Below are 24,381 nucleotides of genomic sequence, written 5' to 3'. Positions count from 1 at the left end.
ATTGCGTACCAGGGCATTTGCGTACTAGAGAATTGTGTAAATGGCTATTTGCGAAATGTTGAAGAATAAAGGATTAACGCTGTTCGAAAAAATAAGAACTCGGTGTAGTTGTAGCTTTAGAAATATTACAAATAAAAAACACGTTTATTTTTTATTTACAATAATTGCGTAACTGGTTAATTGCGAATATTATATAGGAATGAGGGATTTCGATATTAAATACATGAATGGATTAACGGTGTTCAAAAAATAATCCATAATTGTAGCTTTAGAAATATTACAAATAAAACAACCACATTTGTTTGTTTTCCATTTGCAATAATTTCGTAAATAAGAGAATTTTAGTTGTTAAAAACATACAATCCTACATACATACATATACCAAGGCTCCTTCCCCCTTACAAGGGAGGTAGCCAAAAAAGAAAAGGCATAAAATCATTTCCACCCATTCCGTCCCTGAATACACTCCACACCCCTCCACCCCCCCCCCCCCTCTCATCTGAGCACCTCCTGGATGACGGGTCATCCCTGCACCTTGTCCACTGCCCTGGGTCAGAAGCAGTGTCGCAAGACACAGCACATCCACAGCAAGGCCGCTTCATCAAATCGGCGACCCCCCCTCTCCGTCCCCCTTTGCATAAAAGGAGAGGACGGGGAGAAATCCCTTCGGGCTGCGTCAAATTTTGCTCACACATACTACCTCACCCCCCATCCCCCCGCCCATTCCACCTCATGCAATCACAACATCATCCATATACAACCATTCTCCATTCACAAATCAAAGTATTGGTGTTTTAAGCTTCTTCACCTGAAACGGAGTTAGTTTTTTAAATAAGAATTATATATCACCACATGGGGGGGGGGGCATCAGGATTCTAGAGGTGGGACATGGCCAAAAAAGTTGGGAAACACTGCTCTAGATACATGACCTATAAAAAGAAAAACATAAATTCTTATTTGTCCACTCTCTTTACGGTGAAAAAACAACAACTTACGGATACAGACAAAAATACATATGACACAAAACTGTAAATTGTCGCAACTCCTGAGAGTCACTAATAATCTAGTGTTCAAGACCTTTTTGATCGCGTAAGGGATGATACAGACCTATATATTCGTACTATAATGTACAAGATCCTAGCTGTATGTAAATACTAGTTTTGGTATATATATATTTTTGTATTATTACATGGCAAATTATGGGTTGGTTAGTTTTCAGATATTTCCACGCGTACTGTCGATGTTTTGTGAAATAGTTTTATAGGTATAGTTACGTAGGAAGGATTAAAACGGATTACATAACTAGGTCAAATACGAAAAAAATATATAATAATGATAAATAGATAAACAAGTAAATATAAATAATAATATAAATAATAATAAATAAGATAAGTAAATAAATAGGTAAAGTTAAATGATAAACAAACAGGTAAATAGAAATAATAGTAAATGCACAGATAAATAAGAATGAAATAAATAAACAATAATAATGATATAGATAGAAAATGATAAGATAAATAAATAGGTAAAGTTAAATAATAAACAAGCAGGTAAATAGTAAATAATAGTAAATACACAGATAGATAAGAATCAAATAAATAAATAAATAAATAATAAACAGACAGACAAATAACAAACAAATCATATAGAATAAATGGAAGGCATTGCAGCATCTTACTTAGGTGTTTATCTAAACACCAGCTTAATATACCTTTACGATCTGATAAAACAGGAATGCGACAGAGGTAATTACACGGGTTTAGTCTTGTTGGATCTACAAAAGGCATTTGATACAGTGGACCATGATCTTTTATTAAAAAAACTTCTGGCATTAGGAGTTGCGAATATTGGCTGGTTCAAGTCCTACCTTACAGGTCGCAAACAACTAGTACAGGTAAATGAAGCCTGCTCAGATGACAGAGAGATAACTTGTGGTGTACCACAAGGTTCAATTCTAGGACCGCTACTGTTCCTGGTCTATATTAATGACATGCCAGGTGCGGTGAACTCTAAGTTACTGCTATTTGCAGACGACTCCGCTCTAATTGTCTCAGATAGGGACCCAGTTGAAGTAGAGGAGAAACTGAGTGTTGAACTGTCATCGGTCCAGGACTGGCTCATAGATAATAGGCTGTCTTTACACCTCGGTAAAACGGAAAGTATTGTCTTCGCATCAAAACCCAACCTCAGGAAACACAGCGATGTACAGGTCAGATGTGGGGTTAATGTCTTGGAGTCAAAACGAGAGGTAACCTATCTTGGAATACCCCTAGATCAGTCCCTCTCAGGGAATGCCATAACGGATAAGATTGTATCCAAGTGTTCACATAAAGTCAAATTTTTGTACAGAAAAGCCAGAAATTTTGATCTGGAAACAAAGAAGCTTCTTGTCTCAGCCTTATTACAACATCACTTTGATTACGCTTGTAGCTCTTGGTACAGTAGTCTGAGCAGAAAAAAACAGTCCCAGCTACAGGTTACACAAAATAAGATAATTAGATTCATACTAAATTTACCTCCGTAGTCATATTAGTATTGAAGAATTTAGCAAGGTAAGAATGTTACCTGTAAAATATCGTGTCCAGCAGCTGAAACTAAACCAGGTTTACAATGTCGTTCATAATTCTGCTCCCTCATATGTTAGACTACTTACTAAATTAGCTTCACACGGAATAAGTGGTATCCTATTAAGTTGGACTAGTAATTGGTTGAATGATCGAAAGCAGAATTGTTTCAAATGGAAAAAATTGTAGATGGAAAATTTTTACAAGTGGAGTTCCTCAAGGTTTCGTTCTTGGGGCACTTCTATTCTTAGTATAGATAAATGATATAGACCTTGGACTAAAATCTACTGTTTCCAAATTTGCTGATGATACAAAAATGTGCGGAATGGCGAATGATCACTTAAACCAATTAGATATTCAAGAAGATTTGGACAAATTACAGCAATGGTCTGAAAAGTGGCTACTACCACCACCACATCACAGTGACAATCTCGGCTGCAGACTTGCTGATGTCCATACGAGTCCGGGTCCTCTCGACCCGAAGGAGAGTCGGGTGGATTTATTATCGCGAAGGGCACGCAACCCCCGGCGGACCGACGCCGCCGCAAGGATTCCCGTCGTCAGGAAGAAGGGATGACGACGTAGAAGAAGTCGGAAGCGCCTCTAGATGGGCGGGGGCGTTTCCACACGAGGCAGCGACGTTGAGGGACTGGGCATCCCGCGCGTAAGTCCTCCATGACTTCTCTCTATTTACGGGCACGATATCACCCCCAGTTCCGACGACGACGTGAACGCAGAGGGGTCCCCTCAAGGATTCGGGCACACCTGGATGATCTGCGTTGGAAGGGAATTTCTCTCACACTCTCTCTCTTTCTCTACCTTTCTCTTTATCTCTCGCTCTCTCCATCTCTCGTCTGCCAGCCCGTAGCCGGCGCGGTGTCTGGTAGACTCTTCTTTTTTGTCTCTTTCTACTTCGTCTTTTCTGGACTTTATTTTTCTTTCCCTGAAAAACTGATACTGAAGGGACCTGAGGAGACTGAAAGAACGTCTTCATCAATGGGCTCCGATTTAGGCTAATTCGGGCAGAATGAAAGATAAAAAGGCTTCTGAACGAAAAAAAAGGGTTCTTTCTCTATAAAATGGGCTTAAAGGGCTAATTTGGGCTCTAAAACTGACATAATGGCTCTCAAGACTTAAAATGGGCTCTTTCTTTACAAAATGGGCTTTACTTCCGTAAAAAGGGCTCTGCTTTGAGGGCTATTCAAAGAGCCCGTAGATCTGGCCGATGCACAGGCATCCCCTCAGCTGAATAAAATCGCCTGGCGTCGTCCATAAGAGGAGGACGTGGCATGGAGGTCCTTGGTCTAGTGGACCAATGGCCTTCTTGTACACAGTCAGTCGCCTGCCTGCCGCCTATCCTCGGCAGGAACAAAATCTTTACGAGGAGGAGGAGGAGGAGGAGGAGGAGGAGGAGGAGGAGGAGGAGGACGGCTGCAGCGCCTCTCGCTTTCAGCTGAATAAAATCGCCTGGATCCCCTTTCGCCAGAACAAAATCACACACACGCGCGCACGTGTATGTATGTGTATATTATATATATATATATATATATGTATATATATATATATATGTGTGTGTGTGTGTGTGTGTGTGTGTGTGTGTGTGTGTGTGTGTGTGTGCGTGTGCGTCCGTGTGTGTGTGTGTGTGTGTGTGTGTGTGTGTGTGTGTGTGTGTGTGTGTGTGTGTGTGTGTGTGTGTGTGTGTGTGTGTGTGTGTGTGTGTGTGTGTGTGTGTGTGTGTGTGTGTGTGTGTGTGTGTGTGTGTGTGTGACATAGAAAGTCCTTGAAAGCTCGTGCAGCCCCAGTAAAAGAAATTATTCATTACTTTGTGTAGCATATAAATGGGAGTAATGTCTGGACAAGTGACCTCGTTTCATGTAGGCATAGTAATCAATATAAGGCCGTAGATAATATAAAATAAAACGAAAGCTGCAGGGCCGATACTTTGATCATGAGTTGATATGTCGACTGTGTACGAATACAAACCTGTTGGTTACAATAAACAAGAACATAGTTTTGCAAACAAGTGAAGAGAACATTAGAGTAAGAGAGCAATTAGAGATATTCTTGTTGGTTGTGAGACCAAAGTATCAGCTGATTATGACGAAAGTTAGGGAGGTAGCCGATCATGTTCACTGGGTTTAGTCAAAGATCCTACACCAAAAATAGACTCCACACTGATAGCATGACACAGGGTAAAATGTGATTTCGATTTTTGTTTGTTGTATTATTGTGTATTTGTGTAAGCTTCTGTCAGAGGCAGTGCAATGTAAATCAGTTCAAAGCTTTAAGATTCGTTTAGATAAACACCTAAGCAAGATGCTGTAATGACTGCCATTTATTTTATATTATTCGTTTATTTGTTCGTTATTATTTGTCTGCTTATTATTATTGGCTTTATTTTCATTTATCATTAGTTATCTGTCAATTTATTATTATTTACTATTTATCTGTTTGTTTATTACTGAACTATACCTATGCCTTTATTTTGTTTGTTGTCATTTATGTTATTATAATTTTTTATCATTATTATATTTTTCCGCATCCGACCTAGTTATGGACCAAAAGGTCTTCTGTCGGTATGCTCCGCCTTTGTAATCCTTTGTAATTATCGGCTGAGAACCGAACCCGGAACAGTCAAGTCTCTTATTGTACCTCATGCAGGACCCTTCACCAAAAACAGTTTTCACTTCACAGGTGCTCAACTATGGAACTCACTACCTGTGTCCATTAAGGAGTCAAATAGCAAGGTTACCTTCAAGAAAAAAGTCAAGGGTTACTATATGTCTCAGCTATGGACAGAGAACAGTCTTGATTTTGTGTACTACTAGCTTAGTGAGGGATACCTGATTCCATGAGTAATACCATCCAAATCTGCGTTCACTCATAACTGTTCTGACCCCCCCCTTTTTTTTTGTTCTTCAGAAGTTTAGTTTAGTATAACAATGATTGATGTTTACAAATTGGCTTCCACCTTTGTTTTGCCAGTCATAATATGGGATATGTCTCAGGTAGGGTCCGAGAACAGTTATGATCTGACCTTTTTCCTCGTTCTCCTTGTTGTTTTACTCATTCGAGTACTGGTCCCCTGTACCCTACCTCTGATGCTTCAGGTTATAATGTACTACTCCCTAGTGCTCATACTAATTGCCCACTCCGTCCTGAGATTCAGGTTAAATGTTAGATTTAATTAATAGGTGACCCTAGCTGCAGTGTAGCATTCACTATAACTACATGTTGTTACAGATGTAGAATATTGTAGTATATCATTAATGGTACTACTCTACTCACTCATACATGTTGATACAGCTGTAGAATTATGCAGTATATCATTAATGGTACTACTCTGATATAGTACTCACTCATACTATTTTGTTACAGCTTAACATTATTTTGCTGTTCCTTTGCTTAATGCAATGTTCCTTTTTGTGTTGGTGCTCAAATTTTTGGTCTCAATATTCCTATGTGTACAAACATTTTAGTAATATTAGCAAAACTATAACAATGTTTATGTGTCATATGTGTACTGACTGGTATTACTCATGATTGTCTCTGGTCCCCTTAACCCCCTACGTCTGTTGTCTGTGTGACTTAGTGTAGAATAACAATCTGATGAGGACCACAATGGAAATAAGCGTACATGCCTTTTGTGTTATCCTCGGCAATTTGCATTAGTATTCCGAACTATGTGTTCTTGTCATTATCTGCACTTCATGTACATTGATTCATTGCCAAATAAAGTCTATCTATCTGTCTATCTAAACAAATCTTGAAGCTTCGAACTGAACTACATTGCACTGCCTCTGCAGGAAGTTGATTCCATTCATTAAATACACGGTTGGCAAAGTTGTTTTTGCACACTTCCAAATTAAATATATTTTCTGACAGTATGGGATAATTATGTCTTGTCTGATTCTTATTCAGTACGCAAATTTTGTCACTTTTGATGTTTTCAATTTCCTTTAGAATCTTAAAGATATGTATCAAGTCACCTCGGAGTCTACTTTTTTGGGGGGGAGGGGGTGTAGATTGATGTTTTAGTCAATTTTCGTATGATCTATTTGTTATATTTGGAATCATTTTTGTGGCTCGCCGTTGTATTTTTTCCAGTCTGTCAATGTTTTAAATGAAATTTGATTACCATATTCCAGATGTGAACGAACTAACGATTTATAACTTGTTAATAGAGATAGATTTTTGAAGTCAAAAGATCGCCCAAACAGTCCTACAATCTTATTTGCTTTCTCATATCCTGAAATACACTGCTTAGATGATTTGGGATTGTTACTGATAATTACTATCAGTAACGGTTTCAAATTAACTATGCAGTGTATTTCAGCCTCTGAGAAAGCAAACAAGATTCTAGGCGTTTTTCGTATTTGTACATTGTTTATGTGGTTAATAATCTAATTAAATTTGAGCAGTGAATGTGTGCTTTGAATCGGCAATCCCTTTTACAACGAGGATAAAGTTTTTGGCATGTATGCAATACACTCCAAACTGGGCAGCTACCGGTAAAGTTACGGGTTTTATCGGTAACAACCTTGACGGTAGCTTACCGGCAAACATTCTGCTACCGTTAAGGCTCCGTTAACCGATAACTCGATAAGCTATACCATAACACTCAGAGAGCGGTAAGCACGTCTCGGCTCGGTGGTACTGAGTGACGGTACTGACGGGCCCAGTGTCCCGCTAATTTTACCGGTTAAACTTTTACCATTAGCAAGTATGTACTGCTAAGGTCTCGGTAATTTTTTACCATTAAAAATTTTTTGTGGCTCTTTTGTTAATTTCTCAATAGAATTAATATTATTTCTGTGATTAGCATACGAAACTATAATAATTGTGAAAGTTTCATCGAAAAATTCCGCGTGTCGCTAAACGAAGACTCATATATGTATATATATGTATGAAAGCAGGTAAGGCACCTGGTCTGGATGGATGCCATGCAGAATGTCTTAAAAAAGGATGTATAGTGATGGTGGACTGGTTGGTGAGGTTATTTAATGTTTGCTGGAGAGAAGGTAGAGTGCCAGTGGACTGGAGGAGTGCGTGTATAGTTCCACTTTACAAGGGGAAGGGGGACAAGTGTGAATGTAGTAGTTTCAGAGGGATTAGCTTGTTAAGTGTAGTTGGGAAGGCTTATGGGAGGATCTTGATTGAGAGGATTAGGAGAGGAACAGAGGGAGTAATTGGTGAGGAACAGTGTGGGTTTAGGACAGGTAGAGGTTGTGTAGATCAGGTTTTTGTGGTAAGACAGATATGTGAGAAAGCTATAGGTAAGGGGAAGGATGTTTTTTGGGCCTTTATGGATCTGGAAAAGGCTTACGACAGGGTAGACAGAAAGGCACTGTGGGAGGTTATGCGGATATACGGGATAGGAGGAAAGCTTCTGGGAGCTGTCAAGAGTTTTTATGATAGTAGTAGAGCTTGTGTCAGGATTAGAAATGGAGAGAGTGAGTGGTTTGAGGTAAAGGTGGGACTTCGTCAAGGATGCGTTATGTCACCCTGGCTGTTCAACTTATACATGGATGGGGTGGTGCGAGAGGTGAATGCAAGGGTAGTGGGTCAGGGATTGGAGATGGTTAAGGAAAATGGAGAAAAGTGGGAGGTGAGCCAGCTGTTGTTTAAGGACGACACTGCGCTTGTGGCAGGATCGGAGGAGGGATTGAGGAAGCTGGTGACAGAGTTTGGGAGAGTGTGTGATAGAAGAAAGCTGAAGATAAATGTGGGTAAAAGTAAGGTGATGAGATGTACAAGGGGTGAAAGTGGCAGTAATCTGGAAGTGAGCATTAAGGGAGAGCAACTGGAGGAAGTGGATAGTTTTAGATATTTGGGTGCAAATGTGGCAGGAAAGGGTGGAGTGAAGGTGGAGGTAGAATGTAGATTGAGAGAAGCGAGTAAATGCCTTGGTGGTTTAAAAAGTGTAATGAGGAATAGGAATCTGGGAATGGATGCTAAGAGGAGACTGTATGAAGGAGTGATTGTGCCAACAGCACTGTATGGAGCAGAAACATGGAATATGAGAGAGGAAGAGAGAAGGAACTTGAATGTGTTTGAGATGAAGTGTCTGAGAAGTATGATGGGGGTTACTAGGCTAGATAGAGTGAGAAATGAGGAAGTGAGGAGGAGAACAGGGGTGGAAAGGGAGCTGGGAGATAGGGTGAATGAAAGAGTATTAGGATGGTTTGGACACATGGAAAGAATGAGTGAAGAAAGACTAGTAAAGGAGGTATGGAAGGCAGATGTGGAGGGAGTGAACATGAGGGGACGTCCTAGGATGAGATGGATGGATGGGGTGAGGGGGGCTTTGGGGAAGAGGGGAATGTCGGTTGAGGAAGGACGGGAGAGGACAGAAGACAGGGGTGAATGGAGAATGGTTGTATATGGAAAATGTTGTGATGCATGAGGTGGATTGGACGGGGGAATGGGGGTGAGGTAGTGTGTGTGAGCAAAAATTTTTGACGCAGCCCGAAGGGATTTCTCCCCGTCTTCTCCTTTATATGGGGGGACGGAGAGGGGGGGTCGCCGATTTAATGAAGCGGCCTTGCTGTGGATGTGCTGTGTCCTGCGACACTGCTTCTGACCCAGGGCAGTGGACAGGGTGCAGGGATGACCCGTCATTCAGGAGGTGCTAAGATGGGAGGGAGGGTGGAGGGGTGTGGAGGGTTTTCGGGGATGAAATGGGTGGGAATGTTTTTGTGCCTTGTCCTTTTTGGCTACCCCCCTGGTAAGGGGGAGGAAGGCCTTGGTATATGTATGTATATATATATATATATATATATATATATATATATATATATATATGTATGCTTAAGTGATGAAAATGCCAATACGCTTCTGTTTCTAAATAAGAATATGAACTAATTTGTATGAAAAAATAATTGAGGAAATAAAAAACATGCTGACAATGAAATCTAATATATCCTTGAGTATTCACCTTGGTCTTTGGATCACGTGCTGGGCTAATTTGTATGAAATAAGTATTAAAACAAGGGAGCATAAAAAAAGTTTTTAGGAAAACATTTATTACAAATTAGTCAGGTTAGATTAGTTTTTAGGAAAACATTTATTACAAATTATTCAAAGCTCATTATATGTGCATGTGTGTTAACAAAACTCCCACTCCCACATGCTTCCTCCAAACATGAACCCATGCATGCAGATAGGTGCGGACGAAAGTTTATACACCACACCCACCCTCAGACACCCTCCATTCACTCACTCGCACGGTAGATAGCATACTATAGTAGCACCAATTAAAGTATGACTTTTTCCCTTTACAATGACATAACAATAAAAATAATATGTAAAGTAGAACCAGAGATATAGCTTATTAAAGACAAAAACGTTGATTTTTCGAACTCGACTTGAACTTTGGACGTCACTTCTACCTCACGAGTCTATTACCGGTAAACTGCCGGTAATTTCGGTAACGGTATTGTTGTTCACCGGTAATTCCGGTATTGAAATTAGCGGTATTTGCCCAGTACTACAAACATTTTCTGTCAATCTATTTTTTTTATTATGGATATCGCCAGGCAATCTGATTAATCTGTGTGGCATCTATTCGGTAGAGTAAGGGTTAATTAACTGTGTATTTCCTGATACGTGTACTATATTAATTTTCTTATAATGTTGACATGTCAAAATCCTTGTGAATTGAATTTAGAAGAATAAATCTTGTTTTTCCTTGACTGACTACTCACTCACTTAATTTGTCATAGGCCAAAAATGACTAGAAATATGAAATAACCATAACAGATAATATAAAGAAAAAGTATTACGAAAGATCTTTTTCCGAGAAACGTTATATTGAGGGAATTCAGAGCCCACGGCCTTATAATCAATTTATTAACTTGTGTTATTTTGTGAGTAATTTTTTAATAAAAATCTGAAATTTTATTTATATGCTATTCACGGATAATATAATTATTTTTAATATTTATTCAGAAATGTTTATACATATTATTCGGCTTCATGAGACGCTGTTTTGAAATTGTTATGGTACACGCATTCGACCAACGTTGACACGGGTTTCGGGAGAACGGTGTTGTTGACGATGGGTCGGCGAGAGTGATTAAAATAGTGTTGTGTGTTGACCTGTTAAATCCGTAACTTAAAGATGGATAGCCACGAAGAAGATGGCGAGATTCGCGAAGACGTAAGGCATGTACATATTAATTATGAACAAGATTACAACGATGACGACGATTTCAGGTAACATTAAATTTGGAGTTATGAATTGTTGATAGATATAGTTACTAATAGTGTTTACCCTTGTAAAGTATTTTGCCGGTCTATGTGAATAGGATTAGTTCTAATAGTCATCAAATTTATTTTATACTCGTTAGATCCAGATGAGGAGAGTATGAAAAAATTAAAGGGCAAGTTACCAGTCCAAGTATAGGTGAAAGGGTGATACAACTTTGAACTCCCAACAAAAATATTTTCGGCTGATGTCGGGAACAGAGTCAGTTTGTAGTAATGTGTCATTACAAGATTACATGAGAAATTGAAATATAACATGAAATACAAGAGAAATATAAATCTAGTGATGTGATAATTGCTCAATTATGGCTTGTGCTAGATCTGCTAGAAAAATTACAGATATATTATATTTTTAAGAAAATTGGAAACTTAAAAGACCTTGCTAAAACTGTAAAAGTGATACTGTACTGAATGGAACAGTGGCAAATGCTTTCAGACACCCATGTTTTTGATAGATGTGGAAGGTGAAGAAATTAAAGAATGATAGTGTTGTCCTAACCTAACTTAACCTAACCTGCATTTAGTAATGCAGTGCCTGTAATGGGATTATTTTAGTTGTGCACACCTATGCGATATGGTATTAGCAAATTAAACATTTTTGTAAATTATAATACATGAACATAATATGCAATTTTCTTGGTGGAAATGAATAACAAAAAATCTTGCTTCAAGCAAATCTACTGACGAACTAAGCCGCTTGGATTCGGTCCAGATGCCATGTTGTCGTCTGTCCAGTCAGGTCACTGTCAGTTAAATGATGGCTTTCATTGTCAGTTAATTGCTCAAGGTGCATTAATAATCAGGCCGTCAAGGCTTTGGGGAAAAGGGGAATGTCTGTTGAGGAAGGATGGGAGGACAGAAGACTGGGGTGAATGGAGAATGGTTGTATATGGATGATGTTGTGATGCATGAGGTGGAATGGGTGGGGGGGTGAGGGAGTATGTGTGTGAGAAAATTTTGACGCAGCTCGAAGGGATTTCTCCCTGTCTTCTCCTTTTCTGCATGAGTGGACGGAGAGGGGGGGGCTCCCTGATTTAACGAAGCGACCTTGCTGTGGATGTGCTGTGTCTTGTGACACCGCTTCTGACCCAGGGCAGTGGGCAAGAGGCAGGGATGACCTGTCATCCAGGAGGTGTCAAGATAAGAGGGAGGGGAGTGGATTATGATAGGGATGGAATGGGTGGGAGTGGTTTTTATACCTTTGTTTTTTGGCTACCTCCTTTATAAGGGGTAAAAAGCCTTTGGTATATGTATGTATATATTATAACTTACAAAATTAATAATTTTCTATTGCTGTATTGCATAGGTGTGCACTTACAAATATTTACCCCTATAATACTACAGGTTATCAGGGTCGTAATTGTCAGGGATGTTGATGGCCAGTTATGGCATCTGGTCAGACTAGAGAGTGTAGAGGCATTTCATTGCTTCAAGAAAAGCATGAAGCTCAGTTCTAACTCTCTTAAAAAACATGGCACCTCAAAACTCTCGCTGCAGCCCTGTCAGTAGTATATTTGCTTTTAGCTTTTATATATATATATATATATATATATATATATATATATATATATATATTAAAAAAATATATTTATTATTTTTTTTTATTGATTTCTCCCAAGAAAAACATGGTTATGAATTTTACTTGATACTTGATGTGAGGATTCGATGCTGAGCTCCGTCTTGCATGACGCTCTGCTCAGCTGAAAACGATTGTACTAGCAACCAAAATCCGTCCTCATTGACATGCTGTCCATGTCATAGCACTCAGTGAACAAATATGCCCTTAGTTCCTTCTTGAAGGTTATGTAGTTCTCGGATATCCTTACGCATTCGGGTAATTTATTATATAACCTTGGAGCACTATTCACAAAGGCTTTACGACCCATTTCGGTGTTGAATCTTGGCTCATTTAGCCTGTCTAATTGAACATTATGCCTTAACGTCAAGTCGGAAGCTGTACTGAAGTCACTAAGCAATTCTTTGAGGTAGACTGGTTTTCCATATTTAATTGCTTGATATACTAGCGTGCCTATTTTATAAATGATCCTCGCCTTAATAGGCAACCAGTGTAAGCTTATCAGTACAGGAGTTATTCTCTCACGCCTCTTTAAACCCACTATCATCCTTGCTGCTCTATTCATAACTAATTGTAGTTTCCTCAATAAGTGGTTAGGCAGTCCATAATACAGCAAGTTGCAATAATCAAGCCTACTTATCACGTAGTTATGAACAAGCATTTTGACAGTTTCTTTATCCAGATATTTCCTTACAAAGGTTATGTTTCTCAGGTGATAACTAGCCACTCTAACCACATGATGCACCTGACTCACGAGATTTACATTTCTGTCTATGATCACTCCCAGAATCTTAATATTGTCTCCCACAGTCATCGAGACACCATTTATGTGCAACCTTGGAATGTTTAGCCTTACCAAATCAATTTCTTTCCCAACTATCAGGCACTCTGTCTTGTTTGCATTAAGTTTTAGTTGTTTAAGTTTGATCCAGTTTCTAATGTCATACATTAAGTCATTCAGCACTGTCTCTATGCTATGCACATTGTTCACTGCCATATAGAATTGTGTATCATCTGCAAATAGTTAAAAACTGACCCCGTGTCTATTCAGTAGATCTGAGAGCCCTCTAGTATATATGCAAAACAAAATTGGACTGAGGACACTTCCCTGCGGAACCCCTCTCACTAGCTCCTTTGGGCTTGAAAGCGATTCACCAACTTTACTTGATATGTTCTGTTCTCAAGGAAACTTTCGAAGTACCTCAGTGCCCTCCCTTCTATACCTATGTTCCTACAGTCTTGCAATAATATAAAATGCACCACTGTATCAAAAGCAGCACTAAGATCAAGTAGAATCAATACACCACATTTTCCTTCATCCGTTAACATTTGCATATCATTTACTACCGAACACAGCGCTGTTTCCGTAGAATGTAGTTTACGGTAGGCGGATTGACTCTCAGGAAGAGCATGTACTAATTCAAGGTGAGTGTTCAGTTGTTCGAGGATAACATTTTCAATAATTTTTGACAGGAATATCAGATTTGAGACGGGCCGGTAGGAATTTAAGGATTGGCTATCAAGACTACCCTTCACTATCGGCTTAACAATCGCTCTTTTCTCAGAGAATGGAAAAGTATTTTTTTCAATGCTAAGATTAACTAAATCTTTAATAACATTTACAAAGTCTTCAAAATTCTCACTACACTCAATGTCACTTATCAGGATGGGATCATTGCTACAATATGTTGACCGTGCTCTACGCATTATGGATTTCACCACACCCAGATTCACTGGTCTAAAAGATAGCAGTCTTGGTTCATTTATGTCTCTAGTCATGGGTAGTGACTCATTTGTATCATCCTGAAAATTCGCCACTATATTTTTCACCTTATTGTCAAAAAATTCTACGAATTTATCTGCAAGGGCACTGTCTGTATAACCCTCTGGTAATTTGACTTTCTTTTTTGTACCAGTGAGATTATCTAATATTGTATATAACTTATGAATGTAATTTTTGTGCTTCAATAGTCTTAGACCTATAAAAGTTACGTTTCCTTTCTATGATCAGCCTTCTCTCATGGTTTCTTGCAATTTTATAATCATTTCTAGTCTGTTCACTCTTATGCCTATGCCACAGTCTTTCCTTTTTAATTTTGTCTTTCTTGGCTCGAGAAATTTCACCGTTAAACCAAGGTGCATTGTCTCTAGGTTTAATTTCCTTTTCAATAATAGGGAACACCTTATTGTACTCCTCACTCACACTTCTGTTGTAAAGAACATGTAACACAGTCCACAATTTCCTTATCCATCTCATGTTCACATTGATTATGTTTTTTATCTGATAGTATTTGGGGTATTGGTTGCTTGTTATTGTGGCAAAGTAGCATGCAGTCGATTACTATAGGGTCTATATGGGGCGCCCCCTACGGACCAGAGCCACACATCATTTGTCTATGATAGAAGAAATTCTGTTCATAAGAGAAATGATGACACTTTTATACTACGACTGTCCCTCCGTTATGCTGTCCCCCAACCCCCTTGTTGCTGTCCTGTACCATTTCTCTGGAGTATTCTCTTTCTGATTGGGGGGAATTCCCTGTGGTGGGGGAAAAGAATTACTGCCACCAAGTTTTCCCACTTGGATCGTAAGAGTGCGAGAAGAAAGGGACGGGGAGAGGGACTAGGCATCCTTCTCCCTGTAGCCTCAAGGGGGAAATTCCTAAAAAATCAAAGGAAAGGCATAAGGGGGTGCTGGAGGGCCTCGGGCCAGCACCCTAAGGTTTGGGTCTTTTAATGTGCCGTGGATGTGGTACAGATGAGAGTAAAAGGGAAGAGATAGGTTAGTATGTTTGTGAGAAGAAAGTTGGATGTGTTGGCTTTGAGTGAAACTAAGTTGAAAGGGAAGGGTGAGTGTAAGTGGGAGGTTATCAGGAGTGAAGAGAGGGCGAGGGAGTGGAAGGGGTGGCTATTCTAGTAAGTGAGGAGATAGGTAAAGGGGTAGTGGAGTGGAAGGAGGTTTCCTCAAGGATAATGTGGATGAAGGTGAAACTGAAAGGAGATGTGGGTCTTTGTAAAGTGCATATGGGCTGGGCAGTGAGAAGAACATGGAAGAAAGGGAGGCCTTTTTGGATAGATTTAAATGAGTGCATAGAGGGTTTAGGAAGAAATGTCAATGTAATAGTACTGGGGAGACCTTAATGCTAGGGTGGGAAATGGTCCAATCGATGGAGTGGTTGGGAAGTGTGGGAGTTCCAGGAAAGAATCGTAGTGGAGAGTTGATGGTGGAAATGTGTCCTAGAAAGAGAGTTGATGATAGCAAATACAGTGTTTCGGAAGAAAGTCAAGCATAAGTACAACATGGGAGAGGGTGGTGGAGGGAAGGGTGGTAGATAGAGCGCTAAAGGATTATGTTAGTGGTAAATAGGATTATGATAGGAAGAGTTAAGGATGTACATGTGCTAAGGGGAGAGGGTGGGGGAATATCAGATCATTTTTTGGTGGAAGGTAAGCTGAGAGTGGAGGATAGATGGAGAAGGAGGAAAGGGACATAAGGTAGGGAGGTTCTTAGAGTGAACTCCTTGAATGAAAAGGAAAAGGAGAAGGAGTACGAAAAGAAGCTGAAGGAGGAGTGGGAGGGAGTAAAGGATAGAGCAGAGATGGGTGTGGAGGAGGAATGGGGATGGTTCAAGGAGGGAGTCTTAAAGTGTGCAAGGATGGTGTGTGGAACAAGAAGGACAGGGGGAAATAGAAGAAAGGGTAGTGAATGGTGGGATGAGGAAACAAAGAAGGCTGTAGAAGAGAAGAAGCGAGCATTCACAGATTGGTTACAAGAGGACAGGGGAGTCATATGAGACGTACAAAGAAAAGAAAAGAGAAGTAAAGCAAAAGGTAAAGGAGGCAAAGAGGAGAGCAGATGTGAAATGGGGTAGGAGTATGACAGAAAATTTTGAAAGTAATAAAAAGATGTTTTGGAAAGAAATTAAGAGAGGAAGAGGAGGCGAATCAAGTAGGGAAGGAAAGGTAAAAGGTACAGATGGAGAGTTGATAATGGAAGAGATGGCAGTGAGGGGAAGATGGGCAGAAATATTTTAGGGAGTTGGCTGAATGTGAAGGAGGATAGGAGGAAAGATAGCTGTAGTGGAAATGCGAAGAAAATGAGAGTGATGAGTGAGGAAATGGAATGGAGAGAATAAGGAAGGATGAGGTGAAGGCAGCTGTAAAGATGATGAAAGCAGGTAAGGCACCTGGTCTGGATGGATGTCATGCAGAATGTCTGAAAAAGGGAGGTGCAGTGATGGTGGACTGGTTGGTGAGGTTATTTAATGTTTGCTGGAGAGAGGGTAGAGTACCGGAGGAATGGAGTAGTGCCTGTATAGTTCCTCTTTACAAAGGAAAAGGGGACAAGTGTGAATGTAGTAGTTTCAGAGGGATTAGCTTGTTAAGTGTTGTTGGGAAGGCTTTTGGGAGGATCTTGATTGAGAGGATTAGGAGAGGAACACAGAGGGAGTAATTGGTGAGGAACAGTGTGGATTTAGGACGGGTAGAGGTTGTGTAGATCAGATCTTTGTGGTAAGACAGATATGTGAGAAAGCTATAGGAAAGGGGAAGGATGTTTTTTGGGCTTTCATGGATCTGGAAAAGGCTTATGATAGGGTAGACAGAAAGGCACTGTGGAGGTTATGCAGATTTATGGGATAGGAGGAAAGCTTTTGGGAGCTGTCAAGAGTTTTTATGAGAGTAGTAGAGCATGTGTTAGGATTAGAAATGGAGAGAGTGAGTGGTTTGAAGTAAAGGTTGGGACTTCGTCAAGGATGCGTTATGTCGCCCTGGCTGTTCAACTTATACATGGATGGGGTGGTGCGAGAGGTGAATGCTAGGGTAGTGGGTCAGGGATTGGAGATGGTTAAAGAAAATGGAGAAAAGTGGGAGGTGACACTGCGCTTGTGGCAGGGTCAGAGGAGGGATTGAGGAAGCTGGTGGCAGAGTTTGGGAGAGTATGTGATAGAAGAAAGCTAAAGATAAATGTGGGTAAAAGTAAGGTGATGAGATTTCCAAGGGGTGAAAGTGGCAGTAGACTGGAAAGTGAACATTAAGGGAGAGCGACTGGAGGAAGTGATAGTTTTAGATACTTGGGTGCAAGTGTAGCAGGAAAAGGTGAGTGAAGGTGGAGGTAGAATGTAGATTGAGAGAAGCAAGTAAATGCCTTGGTGGTTTAAAGAGTGTAATGAGGAATAGACATTTGGGAATGGATGCGAAGAGGAGACTGTATGAAGGAGTGATTGTGCCAACAGCACTGTATGGGGCAGAAAACGTGGAACATAAGAGAAGAAGAGAGAAGGAGTTTGAATGTGTTTGAGATGAGGTGTCTGAGAAGTATGGTGGGGGTTACTAGGGGCTAGATAGAGTGAGAAATGAGGAGGTGAGGAGGAGAACAGGGGTGAAAAAGGATTTGGGAGATAGGGTTGATGAAAGAATATTAGGATGGTTTGGACACATGGAAAGAAAGAGTGAAGAAAGACTAGTAAAAGAGGTATGGAAGGCAGATGTGGAGGGAGTGAACATGAGGGGACGTCCTAGGATGAGGTGGATGGATGGGGTGAAGGGGGCTTTGGGGAAGAGGGGAATGTCTGTTGAGGAAGGAAGGGAGAGGACGGAAGACAGAGGTGAGTGGAGAATGGTTGTATATGGATGATGTTGTGACTGCATGAGGAGGAATGGGCAGGGGGGTGGGGTAGTATGTGTGAGTAAATTTTGATGCAGCCCAAAGGGATTTCTCCCCGTCCTCGCCTTATATGCAAAGGGGGACGGAGAGGGGGGGTCGCCGATTAAATGAAGCGGCCTCGCTGTGGATGTATGTACTGTGTCTTGCGACACTGCTTCTGACCCAGGGCGGTGGGCAGGGTGCAGCGATGACCCGTCATCCAGGAGGTGCTCAGATGAGAGGAAGGGTGGGAGGAGTGTGGAGTGTATTTAGGGATGAAATGGGTGGGAGTGTTTTTATGCCTTTCCCTTTTTGGCTACCTCCCTTGGAAGGGGGAAAAAGCCTTGGTATATGTATGTATGTATTTGGATCACCGAGGTCACAAAATGATCGGGCTTCAAATCTTTTTTTAGTCTGATTTTAATTTTCTTCGTTTGTCTCGTCGCCATATTAAAGGGGATAGCAAAAGTAATTAATTTATGTATAGGTGATAAACGACATATCTCTTCAACATCGAGTTTATGAATTAGGTCTCTGTCCTTCTCACAAAACCCCAAATCCAACATGTGGCCACTGACTGAAGTTGATTTGTTTACCTTGTTTGTTAAATTAAATGAGCCCATTAAATTAATAAAGTCTATCACTCCTCTTCCATTTATATCATCCATCCACATATTAAAGTCTCCACAAATGAAAGTGTTCATGGTCACCATGGCTAATGTTTCCAGATACGCACCAAACTCCTCCAAAAAAATCATTAATACCCAAATTTGGAGGTCTGTACACTACAACGAACATCCTTTTTCTATTCATGATTTCACATCCAACTCTTAAGTAGTTCATAACTGTTTGTTTCCTGGGTAGGATATAACTTAATTTTAGTAAATGAATTAGTGAGAAATAGTCCAACCCCACTTCCTCATTTCCCCATTTTCGGTGCATGTAGGAAGGTGTGAGAAAACGGCGTCATTTCTTTTATAACCGCAGAGTCATATTCACTTAACCAAGTCTCTGTCAATGCTAAAATATCAAAGCCTTCTTCAGTCATCAAATCCTTTATTTCAAATGTTTTATTTTTTACTGATTGTACATTCAATAGACCTGCTTTGATTTTCACTTTGTTATTGGTAGACATGGTCAGTGCTGTCCTTTATCCTCCTTACTTCATTCTCATATATAGGACAACAGTGATCATTCACCCCATGATCAGTTTCAGTCTCTCCAAACCTTTCACAATTTATGCATTTCCGAGTCGTCTCTGTGCAGTTTTTCCCAAGGTGGGGTCCTGCACATCTGAAACAGCTAGGCGGGTTTTGATTTGCCTTTGCTGCACATTTGTCCTCACTATAACCAAACCTCTGACAATAGTGACATATCTTTACATGATATCTGTCTCTGACTGTAAACATCCCCCACTCCATCTTTATCTTGTCATGGTGCCTGTGCAGGCACTTATGCATGTCAGGTTCACACTTTAGTATACAGACGCTCCTCTACTTACGTTCATTCGTTTTACGTTTGAACTGACTAAAAAAAAATGTTAAATTTTTTTTTGTGAATTTTTTAGTTTAGCGTGCTCTCCGTAGTTCAAACGATACTTACGCATGACGCTGTGTCCATTGTTTACATGGCACAAACGACAGACTGAATTTGCCTTGCCTCCTTCTCCTCCTCCTCCTCCTCCTCCTCCTCCTCCCCCTCCTCCTCCACCATCTCAATTTATGTTGCTTGAATTTAATTTATTTGAAATTAATGTTATTATTTTACAATGTTATGTGTATAATTAATGATTTAGGGGTGTTTTATAAGATACGGTAATAGAATTTACGGATGCATAGTACAGTAACAACTTTCGTTCATTTTCAACTTATGTTTGGCCGTTCGGAACGTAACTAAAACATAAGTTGAGGAGTGTCTGTATAGTTAATAGTGTTGCCATGTGCTGGTTTCTGAAATAACAGTTCAATTTTGTCCTCAACACCATTAATTGCCTGCAGGTGTTTATTCTTTCTTACCATAGTAGCAATCAGATTGGCTCCATCCTCTTTCCTATACACATTACATAGTGTTATTTTAGGTTTGAATTTTCTAACAGATTTAATAGAGACTGCTTTCACAGCCTCTAACTTGGTAGCTGCCACATTCCTTGCTGACTCATCTTCAAAGTTAAGCACAATATTCCTCCCTTTGTAAATCTAGAATCCATGATCTGAACACCCTCAAGTGCATTTGAAACCTCCTTTTTGTTATCTACCGCCTTTTCCTTCTCATCCTTCGCCTTGACTACTAGTAAATTTTTCTTGTTAACCTTCCTTTTTACTACAGTGGTCCATGGAGAGTTGTTGTCATCACCCTCCGCTGAGCCAACTGCAGCTGCTTCTACCATGCAGACATTCGACGCCTCCACTGCCTCTACACCACTCTTAACACCTTCAAGCTCGTGCTTCACTACTAGTATTTCATTTGTGATTTTGCCCTTCAATGCACCCAAATTTTTCTCTAACATTTCCCTCATGTCCTTTAGTTCCTTCTTAACATTTTGCAACTCAGCCTGTATTTTTTTTGTCAGCCTTTGATTTACACAGTAATTACATATCCAATTGATCTCCTCAATATGCTCCTCTTTAACCGCCTGTAAAGAAGCGCATTTTAGGTGAGCCCACCTCGGACAGTTTATACAACCAATCCATTTGTTACTAGCTCCGCCCATCTTCTTACAAAAACTACAGGGTGTGTCATCACTTCCCCCTGGTCATCCATAGAGAACACACAAATGCTCAAAATTGAGCAGGGAACTTACAGACGCTCCTCAACTTACGTTTTAGTTACGTTCCGAACGGCCAAACGTAAGTTGTTACTGTATTATACATCGGTAAATTCTATTACCGTATCTTATAAAACACCCATAAATCATAAATCATACACATAACATTATAAAATAATAACATTAATTTCAAATAAATTAAATTCAAGCAACATAAATTGAGATGGGGGAGGAGGAGGAGGATGAGGCAAGGCACGTTCAGTCTGTCGTTTGTGCCATGTAAACAATGGACGCAGCGTCATGTGTAAGTATCGTTTGAACTACGGAGAGCACGCTAAACTAAAAAAATTATTTTACAATTTTTTTTTACGGTTAGTTCAAACGTAAAATCGAAAAAACGTAAAACGAATGAACGTAAGTAGAGGAGTGTCTGTATACATAATTTAAGAAAAACAAATTGCGACGGAGAATATTCTATTTTATCTGGTCCTTTGATTTCACCTCTGTTTTTTTTCTACAACCTTGATTTAATTATTCTTGTTTTTCTCACTTAATTAGAATATACACTAGCACAAAAACACGGTCACCGTCGTTGTTTAGGACGCACCGTTCACAGGTGCCGAAGTTTATAATGGCACAGACTGGGATTGGTGTACAATCCTATTGGATGCTACTCTTGCACATATGACACCCAATGCACTCCAGAGTACACTGTGAATCACAAACCAAATAACATGCACCAGAAAGGGGTAGACTTTCAGACCCTGACCCCAGTCACTCAGAGCACTCCCAAACACGTCCGTCCGTGTGCACAAACTATTGGAAGGAAGAGGCAGATATATGGTGATATATGTATGGACAATCCAAGAGAATTAAGCTCCCAACCTCTGAAGTGCATTAAATTCAGTTTCCTATGATCCAAGAGGAAGAGATGGAATGTTTTATGAAGTATAAATGCAGAGTGGTAAGAGTGTTTGACTGTATCCTAGAACTGAGAGGGATAATGAGTTGCTCTGCAGAATATTTCAAGCATCAGTTAAATGGGCTCCTGTGTCAAATTTTGATATCTCAAAACTGCACAGAGTGGCAGAACTCGATACTGAAGAAAGTAATGGTAGCTAAGACTAGTTGTCAGGTGCCCCGAGTGAATACTTTTTGTGAACTCAAAGTAAACTGAGATGTCTAGAATGGGTCAGTTCTAGTGCCTCGGGGTCTCCTGCAGGAGATCCACGGTGGATGATTTTATTTCACTCTTCTGAAAGTTCTTTTAGGAAGATCTGTGTTTAGATGGTTTCCTGTAATAATCACATTTGTTTATTCAGGGAATATGGAGTAAATTTAATGATTATTCAGGGAATATGGAGTAAATTTAATGATTATTCAGGGAATATGGAGTAAATTTAATGATTATTCAGGGAATATGGAGTAAATTTAATGATTATTCAGGGAATATGGAGTAAATTTAATGATTATTCAGGGAATATGGAGTAAATTTAATGATTATTCAGGGAATATGGAGTAAATTTGATGATTATTTATTATTGTGCAGCCAGTCAGTTAATCAGTCCATTTCCTTAGGTCTTGTAATTGGTTTAATTTTTTTTTTTCTCCAAAATATATAATTTTTAATGGAGATTATTTGATGAAAAGGATAACGACCTCTGCATCATAGGTATCCTGCAAGATGTGTGGGTGAACTGATTGATTTTTTTTGTCATCAAGATCTGTGAAGGGAAATGTAGTAAAATCTCCAAAAAATGACTGAACATCCTAACCCATATATCACCATCAGTATACCACTACTGTGTGGATGTATTTGTAGATTGATTTATTTTCATTTCTGTTATTATTTAATTTCTGTAGAGAATTACTTGATGAATTCTGTTGTAACAGTTTGCTTGACATATCACTAATAGTGATTATTTTTATTGCACAGCATGTCCTCATATGATGGGGAACAGGGTGACAGTCTGGATATTAAGCCACCTCAAGCTGTAGTCCAGAGACGAGAGAAGAGGGATAAGAGAGAGAAAAGAGAGCGTCACAGACATAAAGGGGATCGGCACAAGGATCGACACAGATCCAGAGAACATCGGGCACATGATGAACGCCGGAGGGAACATAGACGACACAGGTTGGATTTTTGTTGTACTGTTCTTGCAGAATGTTTGCACTTTACTTCTTTAGTGTTATGTTCTTTTGAAGTGAGTATATGTATATTTTCTCTTATGGCTTGGGTTCCCTGTATGAGCAATATCTGATTTTATATTCAGTGTACATTAACTCTCCTACACTTAGCATAAGTTCCTTATGTCACACTATGGCAGGAATGCATATGGAATGTTTTGCTATTTTTCAGACTAATGTAACCTATCCTGAATTGGAAATAGTTTTTTATTGATATACTGTATAGTATTTAGTTTTGAAATAGATGATTTTTTTCATTTGTTTTGATTGGAGGGTTGTAAGCTGCATTGAATATTGGTTGGGTAGATTGTTCCTCTTTTGGGGCTCATCCTACTATTTGCCTCTGTTGCCACAAAGGCATAACATCTTTACACCATTGTTGTTGAAAATTATTTTGATATAACTTTGACATTTGTGCTATTGGATAAGATTTTATTAGGATTCAGCACAAATAATAGCTACCTGTACAATGAAACATCAGATTAGATTTTATTTTACATGTTTTATACAGGGACAGGGAGCGGGAAGTAGAGAGACGAGAATCGGGTAGCAGAAGACATGAAAAGCATCGGGAACGGAGTAAACAGCAGCGCTCACAAGGAGATCTTCGACACAAGCTTGACAAAGACAGAAAGCAACTGGAGAGAGAGGCAATGAAGGTATTCAGAAAGAAACTTAGGTGTTAAAAAGAATTTGGTAACATACATGCATGTACCAAGGGCTTTTTCCCCCTTGCAAGGAAGTCGCCAAAGTCAAATGGCATAGTTCCACTCCCACCCCCACCCAGTCCACTCTGGTATAATATACATACCAAGTGCTTTTTCCTCCTTACAAGGAATGTCACCAAATTCAAAGTCATAAGTCCACTCCCACCCATTTTATCCCCACATACTCCACTCCCATTCACCCCCCCTCCCTCCCTCTTTTCTTGGCTCCTCCTGGATGACAGGTCATCCCTGTACCTCGCCCACTGCCCTGGGTCAGAAGCAAGGCAACACATTCACACCAAGGCCACTTCATTTAATTATCGAACCCTCCTCTCTGTCCCCTCATCCAGAAAAAGAGAAGATGAGGAGAAATCCCATTGGGCTGCATCAAAGTATCATTCACATCTCCCCCCATCCCTCACCCACTCCCCTCCATGCACCACAGCATTGTCCATACACAAACATTCTCCACTCACCCCTATCTTCTGTCTTCTACTAGATTGCATGAATGTTCTCATAGCAGTGTTAATTTATTGTGGTAAAGGGTCATTTCATTTTTAAATTATTGTTGTTGTCTTCTCCTTTTATGCTATGGGGGGACGGAGAGGGGGGTTGCCGACTTAATGAAGCGGCCTTGCTGTGTCTTGCGACACTGCCTCTGACCCAGGGCA

General features: G+C 39.9%; 1 protein-coding gene across 4 annotated transcripts in view; it reads left to right on the top strand.

Annotated features, from left to right (window-relative positions):
- Nucleotides 1–10,554: 10,554 nt before the first annotated feature.
- Nucleotides 10,555–24,381, top strand: part of Pitslre (cyclin dependent kinase 11B pitslre) — a 50,074-nt gene continuing 36,247 nt past the window's right edge. For 2 of the 4 annotated variants that reach the window (XM_076176784.1, XM_076176782.1), the window contains exons 1-3: nucleotides 10,555–10,781; nucleotides 22,753–22,950; nucleotides 23,515–23,662. In XM_076176784.1, the coding sequence (XP_076032899.1) occupies nucleotides 10,687–10,781; nucleotides 22,753–22,950; nucleotides 23,515–23,662 (441 nt within the window). In that variant the 5' untranslated portion in view covers nucleotides 10,555–10,686. Of the gene's footprint in view, nucleotides 10,782–20,377; nucleotides 20,507–20,553; nucleotides 20,899–22,752; nucleotides 22,951–23,514; nucleotides 23,663–24,381 lie in introns of those variants that run through there. The other 2 variants (XM_076176785.1, XM_076176786.1) reach the window with 2 other exon arrangements.

The sequence above is a fragment of the Oratosquilla oratoria genome, chromosome 39 (assembly GCF_046742065.1).
Source record: "Oratosquilla oratoria isolate Oo_2021 chromosome 39, ASM4674206v1, whole genome shotgun sequence".
Classification (NCBI taxonomy): domain Eukaryota; kingdom Metazoa; phylum Arthropoda; class Malacostraca; order Stomatopoda; family Squillidae; genus Oratosquilla; species Oratosquilla oratoria.
Note: the sequence above shows the minus strand (reverse complement) of the source record. Positions and strands in the feature narration are given on the sequence as shown.